General features: G+C 36.8%; 3 protein-coding genes and 1 non-coding gene across 6 annotated transcripts; 3 read left to right on the top strand and 1 right to left on the bottom strand.

The window, feature by feature from the left end:
- The first annotated feature begins 571 nt into the window (after nucleotides 1–571).
- Nucleotides 572–1,087, top strand: LOC113743375 (uncharacterized). Its single transcript, XM_027271362.1, has one exon. The coding sequence runs from the start codon at nucleotides 572–574 to the stop codon at nucleotides 1,085–1,087; it is 516 nt and encodes a 171-aa protein (XP_027127163.1).
- Nucleotides 1,088–4,293: 3,206 nt separating this feature from the next.
- Nucleotides 4,294–4,364, top strand: TRNAG-GCC (transfer RNA glycine (anticodon GCC)). The gene has a single exon. It is a non-coding gene; the product is annotated as a tRNA-Gly (tRNA).
- A 1,004-nt stretch (nucleotides 4,365–5,368) lies between these two features.
- LOC113732910 (bet1-like SNARE 1-1) lies at nucleotides 5,369–7,975 on the bottom strand. 3 transcript variants are annotated; one of them, XM_027258954.2, is made up of 6 exons: nucleotides 7,838–7,975; nucleotides 7,444–7,509; nucleotides 6,477–6,624; nucleotides 5,898–5,954; nucleotides 5,747–5,806; nucleotides 5,369–5,640 (listed from the first exon to the last, which is right to left on the bottom strand). In XM_027258954.2, exons 2-6 carry the CDS (start codon nucleotides 7,455–7,457, stop codon nucleotides 5,551–5,553), a joined length of 369 nt encoding a protein of 122 aa, XP_027114755.1. In that variant the 5' UTR covers nucleotides 7,458–7,509; nucleotides 7,838–7,975; the 3' UTR covers nucleotides 5,369–5,550. The 3 variants fall into 3 exon arrangements, with proteins under 3 accessions (XP_027114755.1, XP_027114771.1, XP_071938787.1); XM_027258970.2 differs by lacking the exon at nucleotides 7,838–7,975 and adding an exon at nucleotides 7,673–7,811; XM_072082686.1 differs by lacking the exon at nucleotides 5,898–5,954.
- A 3,462-nt stretch (nucleotides 7,976–11,437) lies between these two features.
- Nucleotides 11,438–20,648, top strand: LOC113732903 (poly [ADP-ribose] polymerase 1). The gene is made up of 20 exons (XM_027258942.2): nucleotides 11,438–11,673; nucleotides 13,037–13,086; nucleotides 13,210–13,393; nucleotides 14,190–14,373; nucleotides 14,471–14,792; nucleotides 15,169–15,364; nucleotides 15,455–15,619; nucleotides 15,775–15,835; nucleotides 15,929–15,992; nucleotides 16,067–16,318; nucleotides 16,987–17,224; nucleotides 17,354–17,469; nucleotides 17,559–17,635; nucleotides 17,794–17,954; nucleotides 18,202–18,393; nucleotides 18,503–18,611; nucleotides 18,781–18,863; nucleotides 18,963–19,100; nucleotides 19,287–19,466; nucleotides 20,223–20,648. The coding sequence occupies exons 1-20, from the start codon at nucleotides 11,530–11,532 to the stop codon at nucleotides 20,265–20,267; spliced, it is 2,961 nt and encodes a 986-aa protein (XP_027114743.2). The 5' UTR covers nucleotides 11,438–11,529; the 3' UTR covers nucleotides 20,268–20,648.
- Nucleotides 20,649–21,349: the final 701 nt, after the last annotated feature.

Below are 21,349 nucleotides of genomic sequence, written 5' to 3'. Positions count from 1 at the left end.
GGATTGATAAGGGACAAGAACTCGAGCAATTAAGCGTGCGATTGCAAGTCTACTTCTATATACCGAATATTTGCATAACAGTTTGAATATGTAACTGAAAACGAGAAAGATAGACAAATTAGGTAATAATTTGCCCCTGCGGTTGAATTTTTCCAGTAGCTAGGAAGAGAAACCCAAACCTTTTGAATTGATATAGAATAAAATGTTTAATTAGTAGTGCGACATTAAATACTTGCAGAAAGGTACATAGATCCACTCAGCAGCAGCGCCGGCCTGTAGCCTGTAGCAGAAGGAGTCCACCCGCAAGCTTCTAAAGCCTTGAACGAGTTATTTCCTTCCTCCCCTCCCCCCCCCCCCTCTCCTCGGGTCCCCTTAGTCCGTATGCAGCCGCTAAAATGAAAATCACTGATGCCCTCAATTAGTCACTTGTCTCAAACCCTCCTCCATGGTGCCTTCATCCTCTATATAAGGCCCTTGTCCCCTCTCTCCTGCGACCTCAATTTGTACATAGCTAGACATTGTCCCTTGCTAAGTACTATATATCATCAGCTTCATTTGCATATACACGTCTATGGGCTCCAATAATATTCAAGAAGTTGACTTGGCGCCGCCGGAGGAAGATAACAGCTTAGGTATGGGCCGATCATATGAGTGTGTATTTTGCAAAAGAGGGTTCAATACGGCTCAGGCTTTAGGTGGACATATGAATATCCACAGGAAAGATAGGGCTAGGAATAAGCCTGCAACTTCGACCAATTCAAGTAAGCATGAAGAGGATTACACGGTTCCAAGATTATCGTACCAGCAAATGAATCCAAGCCACCAACCTTACTATATTGCACCTCACGAGACCACACAATTCAATTATAGTAGATCATGTTTTCCTGCCTCTGGATTGGCTGCGCAGCCCTTTTTCGCGAACCATCATTACAGCGCACAACGTTTCAATCCATTCGGGGTAGATCATTGGAGCATGAGCTTCGGCTTGCCATGTAGCTCTTCTGCACATGTTGAAGACTTTGAAAAGGCCAGAAGAATTGGAGGACAAGAAGATGAACTAGATTTGGAGCTTCGACTTGGTCCCTAGCTAGCTAGCTAGGGAGACTTAGTCTATATCTATCGTATGTAGTTTATGTATGTATGGACTATTGGACTTTGGAGATGTTGTACAGCTGCAGCTGCGAGTTTTCTGGAAGCTGAAAAAGCCTTGTTATGCAAAAAGGCAAAAGCACCATTTTCCTATTGAAGAGTGGGGTGGTCTTTCTTACTCCAAATTTACGTACGTTATAATCTGAAGTTCCATTGAGAAGGCCTATAGATGGTGGAAACACTACGCAGTTGGGGAACGAAGATGACCGGCAGCTGATGGATGCATCACCTTCCGGTAAGAGATTTTTAAAGTGGCTTTTCCCTCTCCAATATTAACCCTAATCTGATTTAGGGTACAGTAATACTGTTCTCCTATCATGTGTTTCCTTCATATCTCTATGTTATTCTATTGAGTGCAAAATCTGTGTATGTACCAATAAAATTTTATAGGCTTCTTCGTGTTGATAGACTTCTCGCTTGGTTCAATGAAATTCATTAGATTTGGCATAACATCAATTTTAACCAAATTTTCCGCGGCTTCATAACATGATTAACCTTTTAATTGAAATCTTGTAAGTTTAGCATTTGTCTTTCTTTTGTAGCAGCCAAAGAAAAGGGGGTCCAAGATAAATTTTCTGGTTAAGCCTGTGCAAGCTAATTTGGTTAAAAAACATTTAGGCAAATCAAGAACATTGCCGTAAATGTAGCACTCCTTGTAAAACCAAACCTGCATTCTAATGCAGCAAAATCCGATGTACGTATGGCAAGCTTTACGTAAATAAGAAGAGCAGAAGGTTCACCAACTAGAAACATGAAACACTGTAAATAAGAACAGCAAATAATTTGATGTGGCTATGTAGCTGTATTCAGTAGTAGCAATTTTCGTTGTCCGGTTGTTCTTGCAGTTTTCTCGTTAGGGAAATGCTGTTCTTAATTATAAGTCTAAAGAAAGACGGGAGACTCTGTAGATGAGGTAGCTAGCTTGGCTAATCTTTCAGTTAATAGTTTATAATTTCTTCATTTTGGCACCCGGGGTAAGGATACAACAGAACTACGATGATATTTTGGTTGATATGGGAGATACGAATATAACATTATCAGCATACAGAACAAATAAGTATAATATATCAACTTGGTCCAGAAGAAGTTTACCATCATAAAAAGTTTTCGTGCATGCATCAAATTCGGATTCTGATGTCCGTAAATTGAAGTTGACCATCATAAAAAGTTTGAGCCTTCAAGCTAATATAGACTTTACAGCATTTTTTCCTTTCCTCTTTCATGCATGTATACTGGTTAACCAATCGGTGTACAATCTGCCTTTTATAAAGAATATAGGACACAGCTTATTAATTAATTACTCGTAAACACCCTTATGCCCACAGCAACTTTGTGTCCAACCACAGCTTACAGTTAAAATTCTGAATATCACTGGGTAGCGTAATAGGCCATTATTCTTGAAGTTTTCATTACCTCAAAAAAAAAAAAGAGAGAGAGAGGAACAATTTGCACCCTAGCTTTTCCCCTCTCTTTTAAATTTCCCCCTCCAACCTCCCTACAGTATATTAGATTGTTTCGTAATCGAGTCTAAGACAGAATCGGTTGGATCCAGTTTGTGTTGATTTTATGAACGCTAGTCATAGCCTTATATCAAGCTTTCTTGGTGAAGTTGGTATGAGCCACTACCAATAGCAAGTACTAGATATACTGGAGAAGGAATCAACACCGCAATATGATTCTGGACTCAATAGGAAGGAAGGGGATGAATATATTCTAAATTCAGTGCTTGTATTTCCCAAACGAACGATGTCTTGTATTTGTCATTTGCTATATCACCACTACATGTGTAGTTATATAGAGTGCAGGTTTGCAGAATCCTAATGCACTTAATTCCCATGCATATATATATATATATATATATATATGCACAGCTTCTCAGCCGCCTGTCTGCTCGAAAAGGTTTGAGAGGTTTGAAGCCTTCAAATCCCGTGGCCACTAACTACTAAAAGAGTTTAATCATGATATAAGTTGCAGGCTACGATAAAGAATAGCGAAACCCCGAAAAAAGAAAAAGAGAAAGAGAAAAAGAAAGAAAGGGCAACCACAGTTTAATAACCAGCAACTTAATCAATTAAGGGGGTTGAGCCAGGTGTCTGATGATTAACTGATTACTGAGTACCGACTCGGTCTGATTAATGCTTGGGGCTAATTAAAGAGCTTCAAAGTCCAGCATTCGGTCATACATACATATATATATATATATATATATATATATATATATATATATATATATATATATATATATTCTGTTGGTTTGTTGATTGGCCTGCAAATTGCTACGGCTAAATATTGTTTATGCTCCAGTCCAGAAGATTGATTAGGCCACAGGTAAAGTGGCAGCGATGTGCAGGAACCGGCAGGGGACTGTAGTGTTTTTGTTTTTTTTGGTGTTTCTTAAGAAATGGATCCCCGCAGACTAAATCCCCCGCCCCGCAATTTACTGGCAGCGAGACTCGAACCAGGGATCAATTCCCTTTTTCAGCAATCTCATGCCACCGGGCCAAACTCCGGGGCCGGCAGGGGACTGTAGTATTACGTGTCAGTACTTATTTTTGTTAATGATTGAGCAATTGAGCTGCCGTTATGACTGAGACCATATTAGAATATCTTCCGTGCTTGAAGAGTAGCAGTAGTTGTTAATTTGTTCATGCTGATGCATGTCGGTCGACTGGTAGCTAAGCTAATTTGGTTTTTTTTTTTCTTTTTTTTCTTTTTGCAGTAGAAGGTTGTTTTTGTTTTACCTTTTGCAAATACTTTGATTTCAGAATACAGCTTAAAGGACTGTACTTTCGTCATATTTTTAGAAATGGGGTTGGGTTTCAACTTTCAATTCAACATCTGAGGTGGTGAAAAATTTCCTCCCTTGCGGCAGTACAAGTTTCTTTTTAACAATAATATTTCATCTAAAGGCTACGCGATGTTTGCCTCCACTTTTAGCAATTTTATTAAGTTGCCAGCAATTACTGTAATCCTTCATATATCCATGCCCTCGAATATTGTGGCTACGGAGGATGCTTGTCTAAATTAATAATATTTAGCTTTTACAGACCTACAGCACCATATCATGGCAGGAATTGGGCAAATGTTAGGAGTTGAACTGCTAATAGTCTATTAAAGATAGAACACAAAACGAGCATGCGTCCAGCACCAGTGGTCTAGTGGTAGAATAGTACCCTGCCACGGTACAGACCCGGGTTCGATTCCCGGCTGGTGCATGTCATTACCTTTTTTGCGTCAACTGCCGCCTCCCATAACATGTTGGCTGCTGTCCTCCGCCTGATTACAGCCTCCCGGCACCCGTCCCATCATCAAATTGACCAGCATTTTCTTCGCCGGGCAAACCCGTTATCGTTACTAACGCGTACAATTACTTGGGCAAACTCAGACTGTCACTAATACCAAAATATACTAGGATAATTTCGTAAAATTTTATTTTGTTACTTGGGCACCAAGCAGGCCACTTTTATGTGATAATGTATTATTGGATCGGAACTCCAGCGGAGATTAAAAACAGAACGTGGGAGTATTTTGTTTGGATAATGTATTATTATTTAAAATATTATTTGAAATAATTACTATAACATTTTTTATGATGTGATATATATGAGATAAAAAAGTGATTGAAAATATAAAAAAATGAGTTAAAAATGTGTTTATGATGCAAGCGAAATATTATATAGAGTAAAAACACTATCCAAACTTGGAAGGTGAGGTAGTAAAAGCTGCAAAAGCTCAGCTAAGGACCAAAGGCAGCATGATTATGGTGCACACTTGTAATTCGCTTCTTCTGATTCTTGTCCAAAAGGCAAGCCAAACAACGAGTAAAAATCATCATACAAACGTTCACTGCCTTTTTTTTATTTATTATTTATTAAAAACAGAAAATGCGTGCTCCAGACAAACAAGCCCCCGTGACACAAGCAAAACCTGCTCTTGACATTTCTCCCACTCCCAAAAATAATAATAATAATAACCATCAGCTCCCCGGATCTAGGCCAAAAAGATAAACGCAAGCATAAAATGGAAGCCAGCTAGAAGAATATCCTATTGAAGTAGAGCCACGAATTCAGATAGCTCTATGAATATGGCTATTCACAGCCTGAGAGACGGCAATTCCAGAAATCAAGTCAACTGCATCCGTAACATGAAAAATGCGTGCATATTCCATCAAAGGTGTAGCGCAGGATAGTAATAGTCATTGCACACGTTCAAAGGTCAGTGCACCAAAACATTTTTTACATAGGCATGCATATGGCAACATCTTACAACTGGTGCTGGTGTTCATTACATTAACAAAGTGAAGAAAGCACTGCTATTCTTGTATACAAGTACATATGATCAGGAAAGATGCCAGGAAGTTCTATGCATGGTTCTAGAAAATGCACCGGCTCTCAACCCCAATTACTTAGTGAGGTAGTATACAACCACGAAAATGACCACAAATGATGCCACTAGTGTAAACATTCTCCTGCTTGATTTGGTCTCAAATACCTAAACAAATAAAAACAGGGAAACCAAATCATAATCTAAACAGCATGCATCAACACAAATGAAATTTTAAGGCAATCTTGTAGAGGTTATTCTTTCAGCAAAATACCATTTTAAATTTGTCCACTGTTCCTGCTAAGATTCCCCTTGAAGCATCCATATCGTTACCCTGAAACAGTAAAACAAATCAATGCGGCGTCAAATCAATTTCAATGACTAGATTATTCAGGTATGAGGCTACATCATTGCTGTCCACGCACCATTCTGTCCAGCATGCGGTTATGATTGTCCACTTCCTCATGTATATCACCAGACAACTGGTAACAGGAAGCATATAGATGAGATGTGAACACCAACTTATAAATCCATCAAAGACAAATTCACATAGTTGCACCAGACTTGACAAGTTCTAATACAAGATAAGATGCTGATTGGGAATATAGACTCAACAAGTTCTAATGCGTCATACTAAACAGTACCAGAAAACTAAGCCCTGAAGCAACCATGTTATCTGCAAAAGGACAACCTTTTTAGCACATATATGGATTTTTCACATAATTCTCATCAGATACTGAACATTGCAATGAAAGCAAATTTGAAAACTAAGAAATTGATGAGCATGATGTTTGATCCCCCTTCCCTAGTTTGTCTATTTATTTGTTTAATACTCGGCAAAGAACTATTAGCAAAAAAAAATTCAGCTACTCTTTCAGTCATCATTATTCAATTCAAAAAATATGCTCCTAAAAGTGTGATAGACAATATGAAAACATACCTCTTAGATAATAAAACATAAGATGTACTTTGTTCAGGCAAAACAAAAGAAATGTTAAACTTACTCTTTTCAGCAGATTAACTCGATCCTGTAACCCATCAATTTCTTTTTCATTCTCCTGCTCATCAATTTCATGAGAGGAGTAAGAAGATGAAGCCCTGATGCCACCTTCTTCAATGCCATCAAAAAGTGCAGCTCTAGCATTACGCTCCCTGTATTTAGGAATAAGAAATAATCAAACCCGACAAAATAAACTGGGCAGAAGTCAATAAGTACATTACATTTGGATCATAAAATAAATTATACAATGTTCAAGCTAAAAACTAAGCAAGCTGAAAGACAAATAGTGACCAGACCAAATTGTAAACCACTGGACAACAGCCCTTGTTCTAATGACATAAAATCTTATGAACCTCAAAGCCTCTTTTGCAGTATAATTTCAGCAAGTATGGCAAGTTCCTTCAATTGTTCATCATTGGACTAAAGAGTAGATTAGATCTTTTAGTATCTGATTTAAACCGACCTTTCTGATATTTTGGTTGAAGCAATTGCGTAAATTTTAACCCTATGACATCTGGTACCACAAAACAGTACACTTCTTGACTTCATAATAAAGTCGCTTCACAAGTATATCATCCCTGGAGCTAAAACATGTTAATAACATCACAATAATTATAGACCATGCTAAATCAGAAAAAACACCAACCGGATTTACTTATATTATAGTTAGGCTAACATGATAATCCTCAACAATATAGAAGATATTAGTGGTGCAGTTTCACTACATTTACTTGAGAGTTGAAATCCCACCCTCTCCACTAAGTCTAACCAAAAAAACAAAAATCCAAGTTTCGTGTAATCCTGAATACTTCAAATTTTCTTCTTGCAGTGGAAATCGTAATGAATTATCAGTGCAGTGATCTAACTTATGCCCTTACGTTCTGCACATCCGCTTAAATATCAACATATATCATCACATGTATACATGCAAACAACGCAAATTAAGATAGATTGAGATGAGGAAGCAAAACCTTCGAGAATTCATGGAGATTCAGATAATGCCCAGCAGCTCACGAGTTTGAAGCAACTAATTGCCCCTGATACATCACAATGTACAAACGATGAACAACAGAGTAATCGAATAACTACGACAATAATTAACTCAACTGTACTAAATGATGATTTTGCAATTTGATCAACCAATTTGCACGATTTTGTCATGAAACTATATGTGCTTAGGGCTTTAGCAAGTACAAATACCCAAAGGAACATTTGAAGAAACTTCCCCGGAAAAAAAAAGAAGGGAAAAAGGAATATTATCCTGAATCTCTGATGAAAGGACAAGAATAGGAACCAAATTACAATACACAAAAGAGGAATTTCAGATCTGGAGAACGATAGCGAAAACACAGGAGCAGTCGGTACCTTTTTCTTCTTATCCTACGGTACGGTTAGTAATTCAGCACGGAGACTTGACACGGAAGAAGAACCGACCGGCTACCACTTCACCGAAACTTTCAACTTAAATTTAAGAACAATTGAACCCCGAAAAATGGAAAAAGGAAACGTAAATTGACCTTTTTGGTCCCTTAACTTTAACCATTCTTCGGCTCAAGTCCCTTCTCTTCAAAATTTCGCACGTTTACCTCCCAATTCCAATTACGCAAGAAAATCCGGGAAGCGGGCCCATTAATAAAGCCGACATATGTCCTTGGGCATTTAAACTATGTATTTACTTATGCGCCCAATCAATTGTGAAGCCCATTACCGACTCAGGAAACACCCGTCCAAAAAGAAGAGTCCAAGTTCCACGGCTATTATTTTGCCATTCAAAACACGTCAATGTTGCACTTGAGTTTATTTGAGATTAATTTTCTTAACCAATTCAATTAAGCTTGAATGAGATTTATCTAGGACTGCAAATGAGCCGAGTTGAATCGAGTTTTAGACTAATCGAGCCGAATCTTGACTAAATTTTACCAAACTCGAACTCGAAAAAAATAATTATTTTATTTTTTAAAAAATAAATAAAATAAATATTTTTCCTTAATAAATAATAAAATATTAAGGATATATATGTAATTTTACTATTAAAATAAGAAAAAATATATATACTTAAAATTAAAAAAAAATAAAAAATATATATATACTTAAAAATAAAAAAAAATTTATATATATATATACTCGAGCTCGCGAGCCGGAGCTTAATATTTTGAATATATACATACTTACCTATTTTTTTCCATTTTCTACATTTGACTCGGGCATTACTTCAACAATTTGGTGTAACTTAGACTTGGGTTTGAATATATATTTTACCAAACTCGAACTCGAAAAAAATAATTATTTTATTTTTTAAAAAATAAATAAAATAAATATTTTTCCTTAATAAATAATAAAATATTAAGGATATATATGTAATTTTACTATTAAAATAAGAAAAAATATATATACTTAAAATTAAAAAAAAATAAAAAAATATATATATACTTAAAAATAAAAAAAATTTATATATATATATACTCGAGCTCGCGAGCCGGAGCTTAATATTTTGAATATATACATACTTACCTATTTTTTTCCATTTTCTACATTTGACTCGGGCATTACTTCAACAATTTGGTGTAACTTAGACTTGGGTTTGAATCCAACCAACGCATAATCTATAAGTGGTTAAAATATTAAACTGATTTAGAAAAACAATTTTGATTCTCTTTGTGTTTATATTGGAGTGAACTAGAAATTAGAAGCCTTCTTGTCTTTTCCTAAGTTTCACCCCCTTTCTTCTTAAAAAAAATGTAAAAATATTAGAATGAACCATAGTCTAATCTTATGTTAGGTTCGACTCATCATTAATAAGTTAAATTATAGTGCGTTGTTAAGTCGTGGATTGTAACTATTGTAGTTAACTATAATGTCACAATTCCTTAAAAAAAAAAAAAAAGCCTATAATGTTACAATTTAAAAATCAAATGAACGGTCGAAGATGTCCCTAGAAACCTGAATTGAAAGAAATCAAAAAGCAAATCACCAGTGAATTAAAAAAGGAATAATTTTAGAAACCATTCCTAATGTTTTGTATAATATCACTTAATGCCCTTTAGATTTTTAAAATCTCATATGCATCCATTAAATTGAGTTTCTTGTAACATTTTAGCCCATTTCGGAAGAAATGCAATAAAGATAAAAAAAAAAAAAAACTTTTGTTCCAATGCTTCTTATGTTATCCTACTCACGGAACTTACAACAACAATAAAGAACAAATATATGGTTAAAAAAATAAAATATGAAAATATGAGCGGTTATAAATGCAACAATGAGTAATTTTATAGATGTAATACAAGTATTATGTAATATAATGCATGATATTTAACAAAAAAGGAAAGGATATTCCAAAATATATATTTGGTCATTAAATAATTTTTTATTATTTTTAAAATTCGAACTTATTTATAAATTTTTTTCTATAAGTAGGATTTAGATTACAAACTACGCATATGAGGAGATTAATTTTGTTTTCAGTACAACTTAAACTATGGGCCTGTTTGGAACCTGAGTTTTTTGGGAGTTTGTCTAAAATTTTACTGTAATGTACTGTAGAAGTTTTTGAAAAAATTTTATAGAAATTTTTGTAAGGTAAAAATTTTTTTTGTAAAAGTTTTTGTAAAGTAAAAAATTTTATAGAAGTTTTTGTAAGGTGAAATTTTTTTTTCCTTTTCTCTTTCTCTTTCTTTTTCTTTTTCTTTCTTTCCTTTTTCTTTTCTTTTCTCTCTTCTCTTCTTCTTCCTTTTTCTTCTTCTTCTTTCTTCCTTTCCTCTCTGAGGCATTCCTCCCAGCACCAACTCACCTCCCGCCACCCCCTTTCCCCTTCTCTTCCCCATTGCCCTCCTACTCCCTCCCCCGCCACCCCCCTCTACCCCGCCACCTCCTGTGTCCCTTCTCCCTCTGTCTTGCCACCCCCTGCCCTTCCCCAGCGCAACTCCCTCTCCCTGCTACCCATCTCTGCCAGCGACCCCCTCCCCTTGCCACCCCCCACCACTCCTGCCTTTTCCCCCCTGCCACCCCTGCCATTTCCCTAGTGTGACTCCCTCCCTCCTGCCACCCCTCTCTGCCAGCGACCCCTTCCCCCTGCCCTTTCCTCCCTCCCCGCTACCACCTGCCCTTTCCCGACCCAGGCGCTACCCCCCACCCTTTCCCCAACCCGACCTAGTGCGACCCCTCCCCTCTGCCCTTTCTCCAACGTGCGCCTTCTTCATAGCCATCAACAAGCCAGGCGCATCTCCGTGTTTTGGGGGACGAAACGGGTCGACACCCGCGGTGGTGGTGGGTTGGGATTGGGGTGGAAGAAGAAAAAAAGGAAAGGGAATTTTTTTGTGTGTTTTGGGTATTTTGAAGTGTGTAGGTAAAAAATTTTGAGAAGGTTTTTTTGGGTTCCTGTAGCAAAAGTTGTTAAAAAACTTGTAGGTAAAAAACTTGTCCAAAAAACTAGCTTCCAAACAGGCCCTATATCGTACATTAAAACATATTTCCTAAAATATTTCTTAACTTTCTTATAACTATCCACAAAAATTTTTACAGAGTGTTAGTTACTCATCAAAATCCCCATAATTAGTTTATATTAACTAGATTTAATTTATCCACGTTCTTTATTGTTCTACCACGACTTCGATTTACCGAAATATAGACCATTATTAGATAATAATTTGCTTTTTAATCTACATTTTTGGTTTAAATATTTTATTTTGTTTTGACTTTTTGGTTAAATAGCTAGTAAGAGCAAGGATAATATTATCAATTTGTGACATTTGATAGACATCAAACAAACTGATAAAGGAGGTAAGTAAGATTTTAAAAATTTTAGGAGAATTTAGTGATATTACAAGAAACCTTCCTAAAATTATCCCATTAAAAAGTCAGCAAGCAACTGACTAGTTCAACTCGGTTTCCGGGAGAGCCCTCCGGCTTCCACGTCACTCTTTTAAGATTAAATGAGAGCCAGCAGGGTGTGTATAAATACTCTGTGACTACTCTCAGAGTGAGTAAAAACAAGGAAGAGCAAAAACGTCGCGGAAAGGGAAAGCGAAAGGGAAAGGGAAAACATAAAAGAAAGAAATACGATGGCAAGCCCTCCAAAGGCGTGGAAGGCAGAGTACGCAAAGTCATCTAGATCATCATGCAAGACCTGCAGGATGCCCATCGACAAAGAGAAACTCAGGCTTGGCAAAATGGTTCAAGCCACTCAATTTGATGGCTTCATGCCTGTACGTACCTTTACCATGTCTGACCTTTTTCCTTTTTTATTTTCGGTCAGGCTTGGCATGTCACTCTTCTTGTTTTCTTGGAGTATTTCAAAAGACATCTATTGATTTGTTTTATATCTGCATTTTTTGTTAGGGTTTAGGGATGTCAGTTGTGTCCCTGTTCTTGGCTTTTCTATTTTCGTTGTTTTGGTAATTTTTTTTTTTGGTTAAACTACAGTCAGCTCCACCTACAAAGTTGTGTCTTTAGCTAAATCCAGCAAAAAATTTGTATATATAATAAAACTCACCAAAAAATTGTATCTTTAACTGAACCTACATTGTGCTCTCTCTCTCTCTCTGTCTCTTTGCGCGCGAGCACGCATACACACACACACAGAGATATATATAAACTCACAATCTTCTTCTCCAAAATTCTCTTCCATGGTCTAATGCACAATAAATTGTTAATGTTCTGGAAGGAGACATTCTTTTAGCTTATCGGATTGAGAATCAACAATAAGTACTTCTTTGTCCTCCTGTCCGGCCTTCCTTTGCATTCAGTGAGGTTGGAAATTAAATTTTCTTTAAGGCCAAAAAGTAGCCCTTTTGTTTTAGTATTCTCTCATTTAAGATAGTGACATGTCAAAGGTTAGTGTTTTCACATTAATGGTGTTGGTGTATACAAGAGGAAGAGTGAGAAAGGGACAGAAAAAAAAATCCTGTCCATTAGAAGTCAAATTGGATGCTTCTACCCTCTTTGTCAAAAAAAAAGGGGGGCATATTTTATAGTTATGAATATTTTAGATGCACAAGCAGAAATGCTCCACCCGTAATGCAATATTTTGAAGATTTTACTTTAGATGGACTGCTTGGTTAGTGACAGAAGCTTTTCTGAATTTTATTGTCCCCTGGCGATATTGGTGTAGCTGGAATATGAGTAAGCTTTTTTTTTTTTTAACTGCCTTAAGTACTAGTGCAACTTTTGCACCAACTCATATTGTTGCTGCTATTTTGAGATGTAGCTATCATGAATTTGGTGGAATGTTCTACAAATCACACTTTTCGTATTGCTCGTAGTTATGACACCTTCATTTTTGCCTTTTGAAGCATTTTGATGTATCTAATTGTGGCCGTTAAAGCCTAAAAGAGTTTTGGTGATACAATATCCAAATGATTTTTTGAATTGGTCTTTGCAACTCTTGATAAAGAGCAAATTCTTCAGTAGCAGATGCTCTCGCTTTTATCTCAAACTAACCTCTTTACTGAACGAGTTGTATGCCACTTCTGCTAGTGCATCTCCCAATCCCCTCTATTTTTTTTTTGGTTTTTTAAAAGAATTTGTTTTTTTGTTGATAATTCTAATTTAGTTTTATACTTGTATCAGTTGTGGAACCACGCAGACTGCATTTTAAAGAAATCAAAGCAAATAAATTCGTAAGTTGTTCATCTGTTCTCTGTTTCCTTTATTTTTGGTTCAAAAAGGATTAATGCATACATACATACATATTTTGTATATTTGATGATTAATGATGTAGCTTTGATGCCTTTTTCGTTTAGTATTGATGATGTAGAAGGCTTAGAATTGCTTCGCTGGGAAGACCAACAGAGGATTAGAAAGTATGTAGATGGTGGTGGGCCCTCAAATGCCTCCACTGCTGCTGTTATTGAACGTGGAGTTGAAGTATCACAAACTTCCCGTGCATCTTGCCGAAACTGCGGTCAAAAGATTATGAAAGGAGAGGTTTGCTTTCATGTTTGTATGTTATTAATTTTGGCTATTGTATTTAGCCTCAACTTCTGATAATACTGTGTGTTTTTTGTATTTTGGGAACATTGATTTTAAAATAAGTATCACATTTGCAGGTCAAATTAATTTATTGATCAGCAGCATCTGCATGTGTTTTGATGACAATGGCTTTTTTTTCTTTTCATGTGTTTGGATGAGCAATAACACCCTTTACCGGAATTAAGACTATGCTAAAAATGAATCAAAAAGTCTTCATAGATCTGCCTGCATTTGGATAACTAGTGCAGTTATGAACTTTTCCTTTTTTATTTTTTTGAACTGAAGCATCACTATAATACTGCAAGCTTGACTCTTTATACCTGTTTTAGTATTTTAAACTTTAACATACTCCTATCTTACAGACTGTGCTTAGACGTGTGCTTGAGAGAGGCAGCATATACTGGATGCCTCCTTTCAATGGGCTGCTACCATAAGTTTCACATATATGCAGCTTTTCACTAAGTGCACGAAATTGGTGTTAGACATCTTGCATTTATTTGAATAAAACGGTCATTTTATGTGCTATTTACTTGCTTTTCTATAGAAATATGTATGAGCTTGCACTACGCTTATATAAGAACATTGTTGTTATATGTTGATGCTTCAAAGATTATGGCACCAATAAAATGATGTTTTACTCCTTTCCTTACAACCTTAAGCACACATGCACAAGAACAGATAAAATTAATGGACACTGTTGAGCTACTTGGAGGTTGGTTTGACTTTGTTAATTGCTGTCCATTTCACTCAGGTCCGGATATCTACCAAGCCTGATGGTCAAGGTCCTAGGGCCTTGGCATGGCACCATGCCAGTTGTTTTATGGAAATGTCACCAACTACACAAGTAGAGGAACTGTCTGGGTGGGATACCCTCTCTTCATCTCACAGGGCAACCCTTCTTGCCTTGGATAAGAAGGCTTCTTCAAATGCAAAAGGTCATTGTTGTCTTGTTATTTGGTGTATTCTGTGAAGTATGCCTTTAATGCTCTTTAAAAGAGTATCTGTATTCATTTTGACCCAAAACTTGAACAGATAAAGAACCTTTACTTGATTCAACATCAAAGGCTGGTGCTAAAAGGAAAAGAGCTGTCGGTGGTAATGGGAAATCAATATGTGCCAAAGGTGAAGAGGATCCTTCTGCAAGTGAAAAACTATCTGACAGGACCAATGACAGTTTGGGAACTAAATCTGCGAAAGCACCTGAACTTGACATCCAACTGGAGGAGCAGACTAGAGCCCTTTGGGCTCTTAAGGATGATCTTAAGAAGCATGTTTCTACCGTGGAGTTGCGAGAGATGCTTGAGATTAATAGTCAAGATTCAACTGGATCAGAACTTGATTTACGAGAACGCTGGTAAGTTCTTCAAGTTGCAGTGTGCAAGTTATCATGGATTAGCTGTTCTGTCTTTGCTGGAATGATTTTGATGCATAGGAAAATAGTTAGGCACATACATTGCATTTTATTTTGGAGAATGAGAAATATTGCATTTTATTTTGGAGAATGAGAAATATCAGGTTGTTTTTGTATAACAATGGTGGATGTGATTTACTTTCCTTAATTATTCCTCTCGTGCTTTTCAGAGGAAATATTCTGCTTAATTTTTTTTAAAGAATTTTATGGGTGTCTTTTCTATTCGTGGTCTGCTGTCTATTTTTCTGTATTCTTAGTCTTGATATCTGACCACCATCAGATTTTAACTACTTTTCCTCTTAAATTGTTATCTTTTAAGTGCTGATGGCATGCATTTTGGAGCATTAGCCAAATGTCCACTCTGTTCTGGAAGGCTTCGTTATCTTGAAGGCATGTATAGATGTCATGGCTATTTATCAGAATGGAGCAAGTGTTCTTATTCCATGACTGAACCAGTACGTGTCAAAGGAAAATGGAAAATCCCAAAAGAAACAAGCAATGAGTATCTCCTGAAGGTATAGAAGTCAAAAGGTGACTTGTAAATGTGACTTCATATTGGATATGTCATGTCTTAAAAAACTATGATCTTTTTTGATGATTCTCAGTGGTTTAAGTCACAAAAGTCAAAAAAACCAGCACGTATAATGCCCCCATCAACACCAACAGGACCCTCTGGAAACCAGGCTGCCAATAGGATCCTTCAGGCATTTAAGAGTGAGAGTCTAGGGGATCTGAGAGTTGCTATTGTTGGAGAGTTGAAAGCTTCTTTGGTATGGTGTTCAATTACAATTTCATATTTTTCTTGTTTATAATTGCATTGAAAAAAAAAAATGACATTAGTTGCTTTTGGAGCATTTTTCATGATCTTAGAGTGTTAATCTGATCCATGGCTACACCGGTTTTATTTGAGGGGTTGATTTTGCAGGAGGAGTGGAAGAGCAGAATTAAAGAAGCTGGTGGACAGGTTCACCTCAAGATAAAAAATGGTCTGTACTTTGTTTACATCATTCTGCATCATGCTGTCTGTCTCATGTCTTTGCCTTACATTTCCTGAATCTTAACTCAGTCGGCAATTGCAGACACAAACTGCTTAGTTGTGGGTGGGCCTTTAAGTGACCAAGATACTGAGATAAAGAAGGCAAGGTAATAGCTACCAATAAGCTGCTGCTGTGAGAACTGCATCAGGACTTTAAACTAAAATGTTTTAATCTGGGCAGGAGGATGAAGTTACCTATTGTTCAAGAGCAATATTTGGTTGATTGCATTAAAAGACGCAAGAAACTTCCTTTTGAGTTGTATAAGATTGAGGCCGTTGGGGAGACACATAGCATGGTTACAGTCAAAGTGAAAGGGCGGAGTGCTGTGCATGAGTCATCCGGCTTGCAAGATTCAGGGCACATCCTTGAGGAAGGGAAAAGAATTTATAATACAACTTTGAGCATGTCTGATCTATCAACTGGTGTCAATAGGTAAATTCTTAGAATTTACTTGTTGTACTTTATCATCAAGTGTTTTTTCTAATATTTTGACACTGCTGTTCAGAGTGTTTGTCTCGTGCTTGTAATGCATTATGCCACAAACAAATTAAAATGATGTTTCTTTTGTTGATGCTATTCTTGTGTTTGCCAGATTGTGATTGTTCCTTTCTAATGGCCTGTTCCAACATAAATCTTTAAATTGCTTCAGATCTGCTATCAACAGTTTATTTTGGTACAAAATATTAGTCTATGGAGCTGAAGGTTTTCTTTTTAAAATTGTCTTTGTTGATAAAAGAGGCCTGTGGAAGCTTGATCTTTTCAATTGGTTGCTTTCATCTGCCAACAAATTGAGATATTACCATGGCCAACAGAATTTACTCACAAGTTATTTGCTTTCTGATTTGGTTATTGCATTACCCTAATACTACGCCTTTCTGCTTCCATGTTAATTTTTCCTTTATTCAAATAACCTTTTTCCCTGCGAAACATCTTCTTTCCATTTTGATGCTGTGGATAATCTGCTCTTGTCGAGACCATGTCAATAAGAACAGAGATGTTTGCGGAAAGTGCGAGTCCCTGAAAGAGTTTCCTTTTTGTATGAACTTGTATTTCTTGACCTCCTATGTAGTTCTGACCTTCTTTGTGTCTGCTGTATGAAGTTACTATATCCTTCAAATTATTCAAGATGACCAAGGTTCAGACTGTTATCTTTTCCGAAAATGGGGCCGAGTTGGGAATGAAAAGATTGGGGGCAACAAGATAGAGGAGTTGGCTAAGTCAGATGCATTAAGTGAATTTAAACGTTTATTTCTTGAGAAGACTGGAAATCCATGGGAGGCATGGGAACAACGGAAAAATTTCCGGAAGCAACCTGGCAGATTTTATCCTTTGGACATTGTAGCCTCTCACCTCCCTTTTCTCATCCTTTCCATTTGAACTTCTGCTTTTAAAATATGAAGCACCTTCTGAGGAGTTTCCAGATTTTTCTTGCTTGCTTTAGTAATACTGCATCATATGCCTTTGCAGGATTATGGGGTTAATAAAAATCTATCTAAAAAGAAAAGCTTTGACAGTACAACAAGCAGACTGCCACCTGCATTGGTAGAATTGATGATGATGCTGTTTAATGTGGAGACATACAGGTTCTGAAATTTATCCTTGTCTTTCGTTAGTTCTCTGTTAATGCATGTAGAATTGTATGAAACAGTTACGGACAAGTAAATTTTTTCAGGTCTGCTATGATGGAATTTGAGATTAATATGTCTGAGATGCCTTTGGGAAAACTAAGTAAACGTAACATTCAGAAAGGTAGCTCCTATGGACATTGTTCATGTTATACCATTATACCTTGGACAAGATGAAAAATACTTGGTGGTATTAGACTTATTTAGTAAGCAAAAGAGTGATCCTGTTACCATATCCTGTTACCATATCCTCTGATACCTTCTCCTGCATCTTTTTTTCAGGTTTTGGGGCGTTAACAGAGATACAGAATTTGCTGAGTAGTACAGCTCATGATCCTGCCAGGCGAGAGAGCCTTATAATTGCTGCAAGCAATCGGTTTTTTACTATGATACCTTCTATTCATCCACATGTGATCCGGGATGAGGATGATTTTAAGTCAAAGGTAGAGGCAGTGCTTACTCCTTCGTCACTCGTTGTACTTTCTAGATCGATCCACTTATATTTGCTTGATAATCCAATCTACCCTGCACCATTCATTTTTCTGTCTTTTGCTTTTATGTCATGAAACTTCATTATTTACTCAATTTTTTCTTAAAAGGAAAAGAAAAATCTTTTGAAAATCTTTTGAACCAAAGAAAAGAAAAACTTGGACTGCTTGGACAAAGTTACATCTCACATTCTTTCGGTAGGTGAAAATGTTGGAAGCTCTTCAGGACATAGAGATAGCTTCAAGACTTGTAGGTTTTGGTGGTGATGATGGTGATTCTCTTGACGACAAGTACAAGAAGTTAAGATGTGATATTTCTCCACTTCCCCATGACAGTGAAGATTATTTGTTGATTGAGAAGTATCTCCACTCTACTCATGCTCCTACACATACTGTGGGTTTTTCCTCTACCTATTTATGTTTCTGCTTGTATGTTTTAAAGTGTGCTTGTGCATGTATATTTTGAGGAGGTACTTTGTCCTGATTTTTCACAATGTGTTCAGCTATGGTCTCTTGAATTGGAAGAAGTCTTTGCTCTTGAAAGGGAAGGGGAGTACAACAAGTTTGCTCCGTACCGAGAGAAACTTGGTAACAAAATGCTTCTGTGGCATGGTGAGTTGAAGCATGCGTGACATATGTATTGTTCTTCCAAGTTGAAAATATAATTATATGAGTAGAACTCTTTTATTATTATTTAGAGGTTCAAAGAGTTGCCCCTCTTCTCCCCACTGTTTTATCTGTGCCATACTACTGCAGAAGTTGAAATTTTCCCTTCCTTCAGGTTCTCGGTTAACAAACTTTGTGGGTATACTTAGTCAAGGACTGAGAATTGCTCCTCCTGAAGCTCCTGCATCTGGATACATGGTCTATCTCCTGTTTTGCTCTTCTCACTCATGTTTGAATAAAGTTTGAAGAATGTAGTTATTTATTGGGGTCTAATAAAAAACTCTCTCTTGCATGTAGTTTGGAAAGGGAATTTACTTTGCTGACCTAGTTAGTAAAAGTGCTCAATACTGCTTCACCGACAAGAAAAATCCTGTGGGATTGATGCTTCTCAGTGAAGTGGCCTTGGGAGAGGTTTATGAGCTTACAAATGCTAAGGTTTGTTTATACTTCAACTTATTACGCCTTTTTTCTTTTTACTTGGTTTATGGACAACATTCTCATATCAATTGATGATGTAGATTCACCTTTTTGTATTGAACTTGACCGTCTCTATGGAATGCATCTGATAATCGCCATGGTGTGTAGTTTCTTGGAACTTATTTCTTTTCAACTGTCATGTAGTATATGGAAAAGCCTCCTGCTGGGAAGCACTCAACCAAAGGTCTTGGCAAGAATGTACCTCAAGAATCAGGCTTTTTGAAGTGGCAGGGCGATGTAGTCGTTCCTTGTGGAAGACCAGTATCAACTCTTAAGCCCTCTGAGCTTTTGTACAATGAGTACATTGTCTATAACACTGCTCAAGTAAGTTTATTTCCTTCTATTGTAGAATCTCTATTGTCAAATTTGAAGTGTCTTGCAGTTCACTAAAAGATTGTGTTCAGTCTGTCTAGGATGATAACTTCTTTGTTCTTTTCAGATTAATACTCTTTATTGTATGAGTCAAACATTGTGGAATTGTAGTTGGAAGTTCTGGCAAAGACTAACATAGTCAAGACAATTGTGGTAGAAGCTTTGTTTGATGTTCTGTTTTCTAATGGCTCTCAAATCAACCGTGTTTATTGTTAAAAACTTGAAAAGCTTCTCTTGATACTTTGATCAGGTGGTAACTCTTGTAACTTATGAGTCTTGTTTTATGGCGATACATAGCTCCTAACTTACTGAGATGAATTACCACTGTGACATAAGCCAGTAGTTTGTGCATGGCGAATGCGGTCAAAACAAGACTCATACAATTAACTGTAGCTGCTCTATAGTTTTTATATGTGTATTGTTTCACTTGTTTTGGGCTTTTGTATTCTACTTTATTCTTAGTTTTCAGCAGAAGATGCATGGTGCCATGGGTTGTGTAGATAGGCAAATTATAGTGTTTTGCACTGATGCCTCAAAAATGACTCCAGTGAATTAGTTCACTGATTTAGAGTTTGTACATTTAGTATCCAGATTATAGCTTAGTCATTGTGGTTAATTGATTTATTCAGTTTCAGTGTTTTCTGTAACTCAGAGCTGGATGCTGACATATCTGACAGGATCGTTTTTCTGACTCGTGTGTCTGTATAGGTTAAGCTGCAGTTCTTGTTGAAGGTGAGGTTTCATCATAAATAGTATTGAGGGGGCCATTGGAAGCTCGGTTTTAGCCCAGGAATGGTGTTATAAACAACTTTTGGTATGGATGATCTATCAACTTTGAAATTGAGCTGGTTGATTGTGCAGTTGTCTCTAAGTTGAAGTTAGCGTTTGTAAAATCTTTATCGAGAAGTATGTTAGTTCTCTCCTATTATGGCTAGCTTCAGATCTGGCTTTTCATGTTGATATTGTAAATGGTTTTTTTTGTAAGTAGTGAAGAGAACTCTCCTTTATCCTAGATTCCTACTTGATCTTTTTGTCGATTATCTGGCTAATATTCGTCTTAGATTAGCTATGGAGGAGTATGTAACCCATTGCTGATTACGATTGGAAATAGAGAGGGTTTTTTCCTTTTGTTTCCATGCATGGTACTTTTTTAGATGATTCCAGCAGTTGAAACCTCCACTCTGCTTCAGACTTGTGAATTGTTAAGATGATTCACTTTGATTGCTGGTTTTTTTACACCTTAAGTGGAAATAGGCTGCCTTTATGAAACAGAATGCTGCAAATAGCTGACTACCAAGTTGCCATTTTTCCGACCTTTGTCAAAGCACCCAATGCTGTGACTAACCACCAGAGAAATTCGTTGGTACTTGATCATCTGGTATAACATAAATAGGCCATTTTAAGGTCCGTCATGAGAGAAATTAGTTGTTTCTTGACTTACAAAAGTTCATTTTAGTGAATCGAACCTGTTGAATTTGTCGATACTACCACCGTAAGAACCTGAATTGGTGCATGGGGATGGAACAGAGTATTTTAAGTCCTGCAATGTTTGGCTGTTGAGATGTCATCACTTGTACGTTTTATCTGGGACTGCATTCACATTCTTGAAACGAGTACTAGTGATTCGAGTCTTTGTCACAGGCTGTGGCTGGCTGCATTTGAAGTGCGGTGGAGGTGGAGGAATCAAAATGGTATTATGTCATGGTTGAGGGGAAAATCATGGCAGTGATGCTGCGGATAGGATAGAAAATTAGAAATTAACCTCCATGCTTAGAAACACAACATATAATATAATGGATTCGGAGCATACTGCCATTTTCCTTGATTAGAGCTGA

The sequence above is a fragment of the Coffea arabica genome, chromosome 1c (genome assembly GCF_036785885.1).
Source record: "Coffea arabica cultivar ET-39 chromosome 1c, Coffea Arabica ET-39 HiFi, whole genome shotgun sequence".
Taxonomy (NCBI): domain Eukaryota; kingdom Viridiplantae; phylum Streptophyta; class Magnoliopsida; order Gentianales; family Rubiaceae; genus Coffea; species Coffea arabica.
Note: the sequence above shows the minus strand (reverse complement) of the source record. Positions and strands in the feature narration are given on the sequence as shown.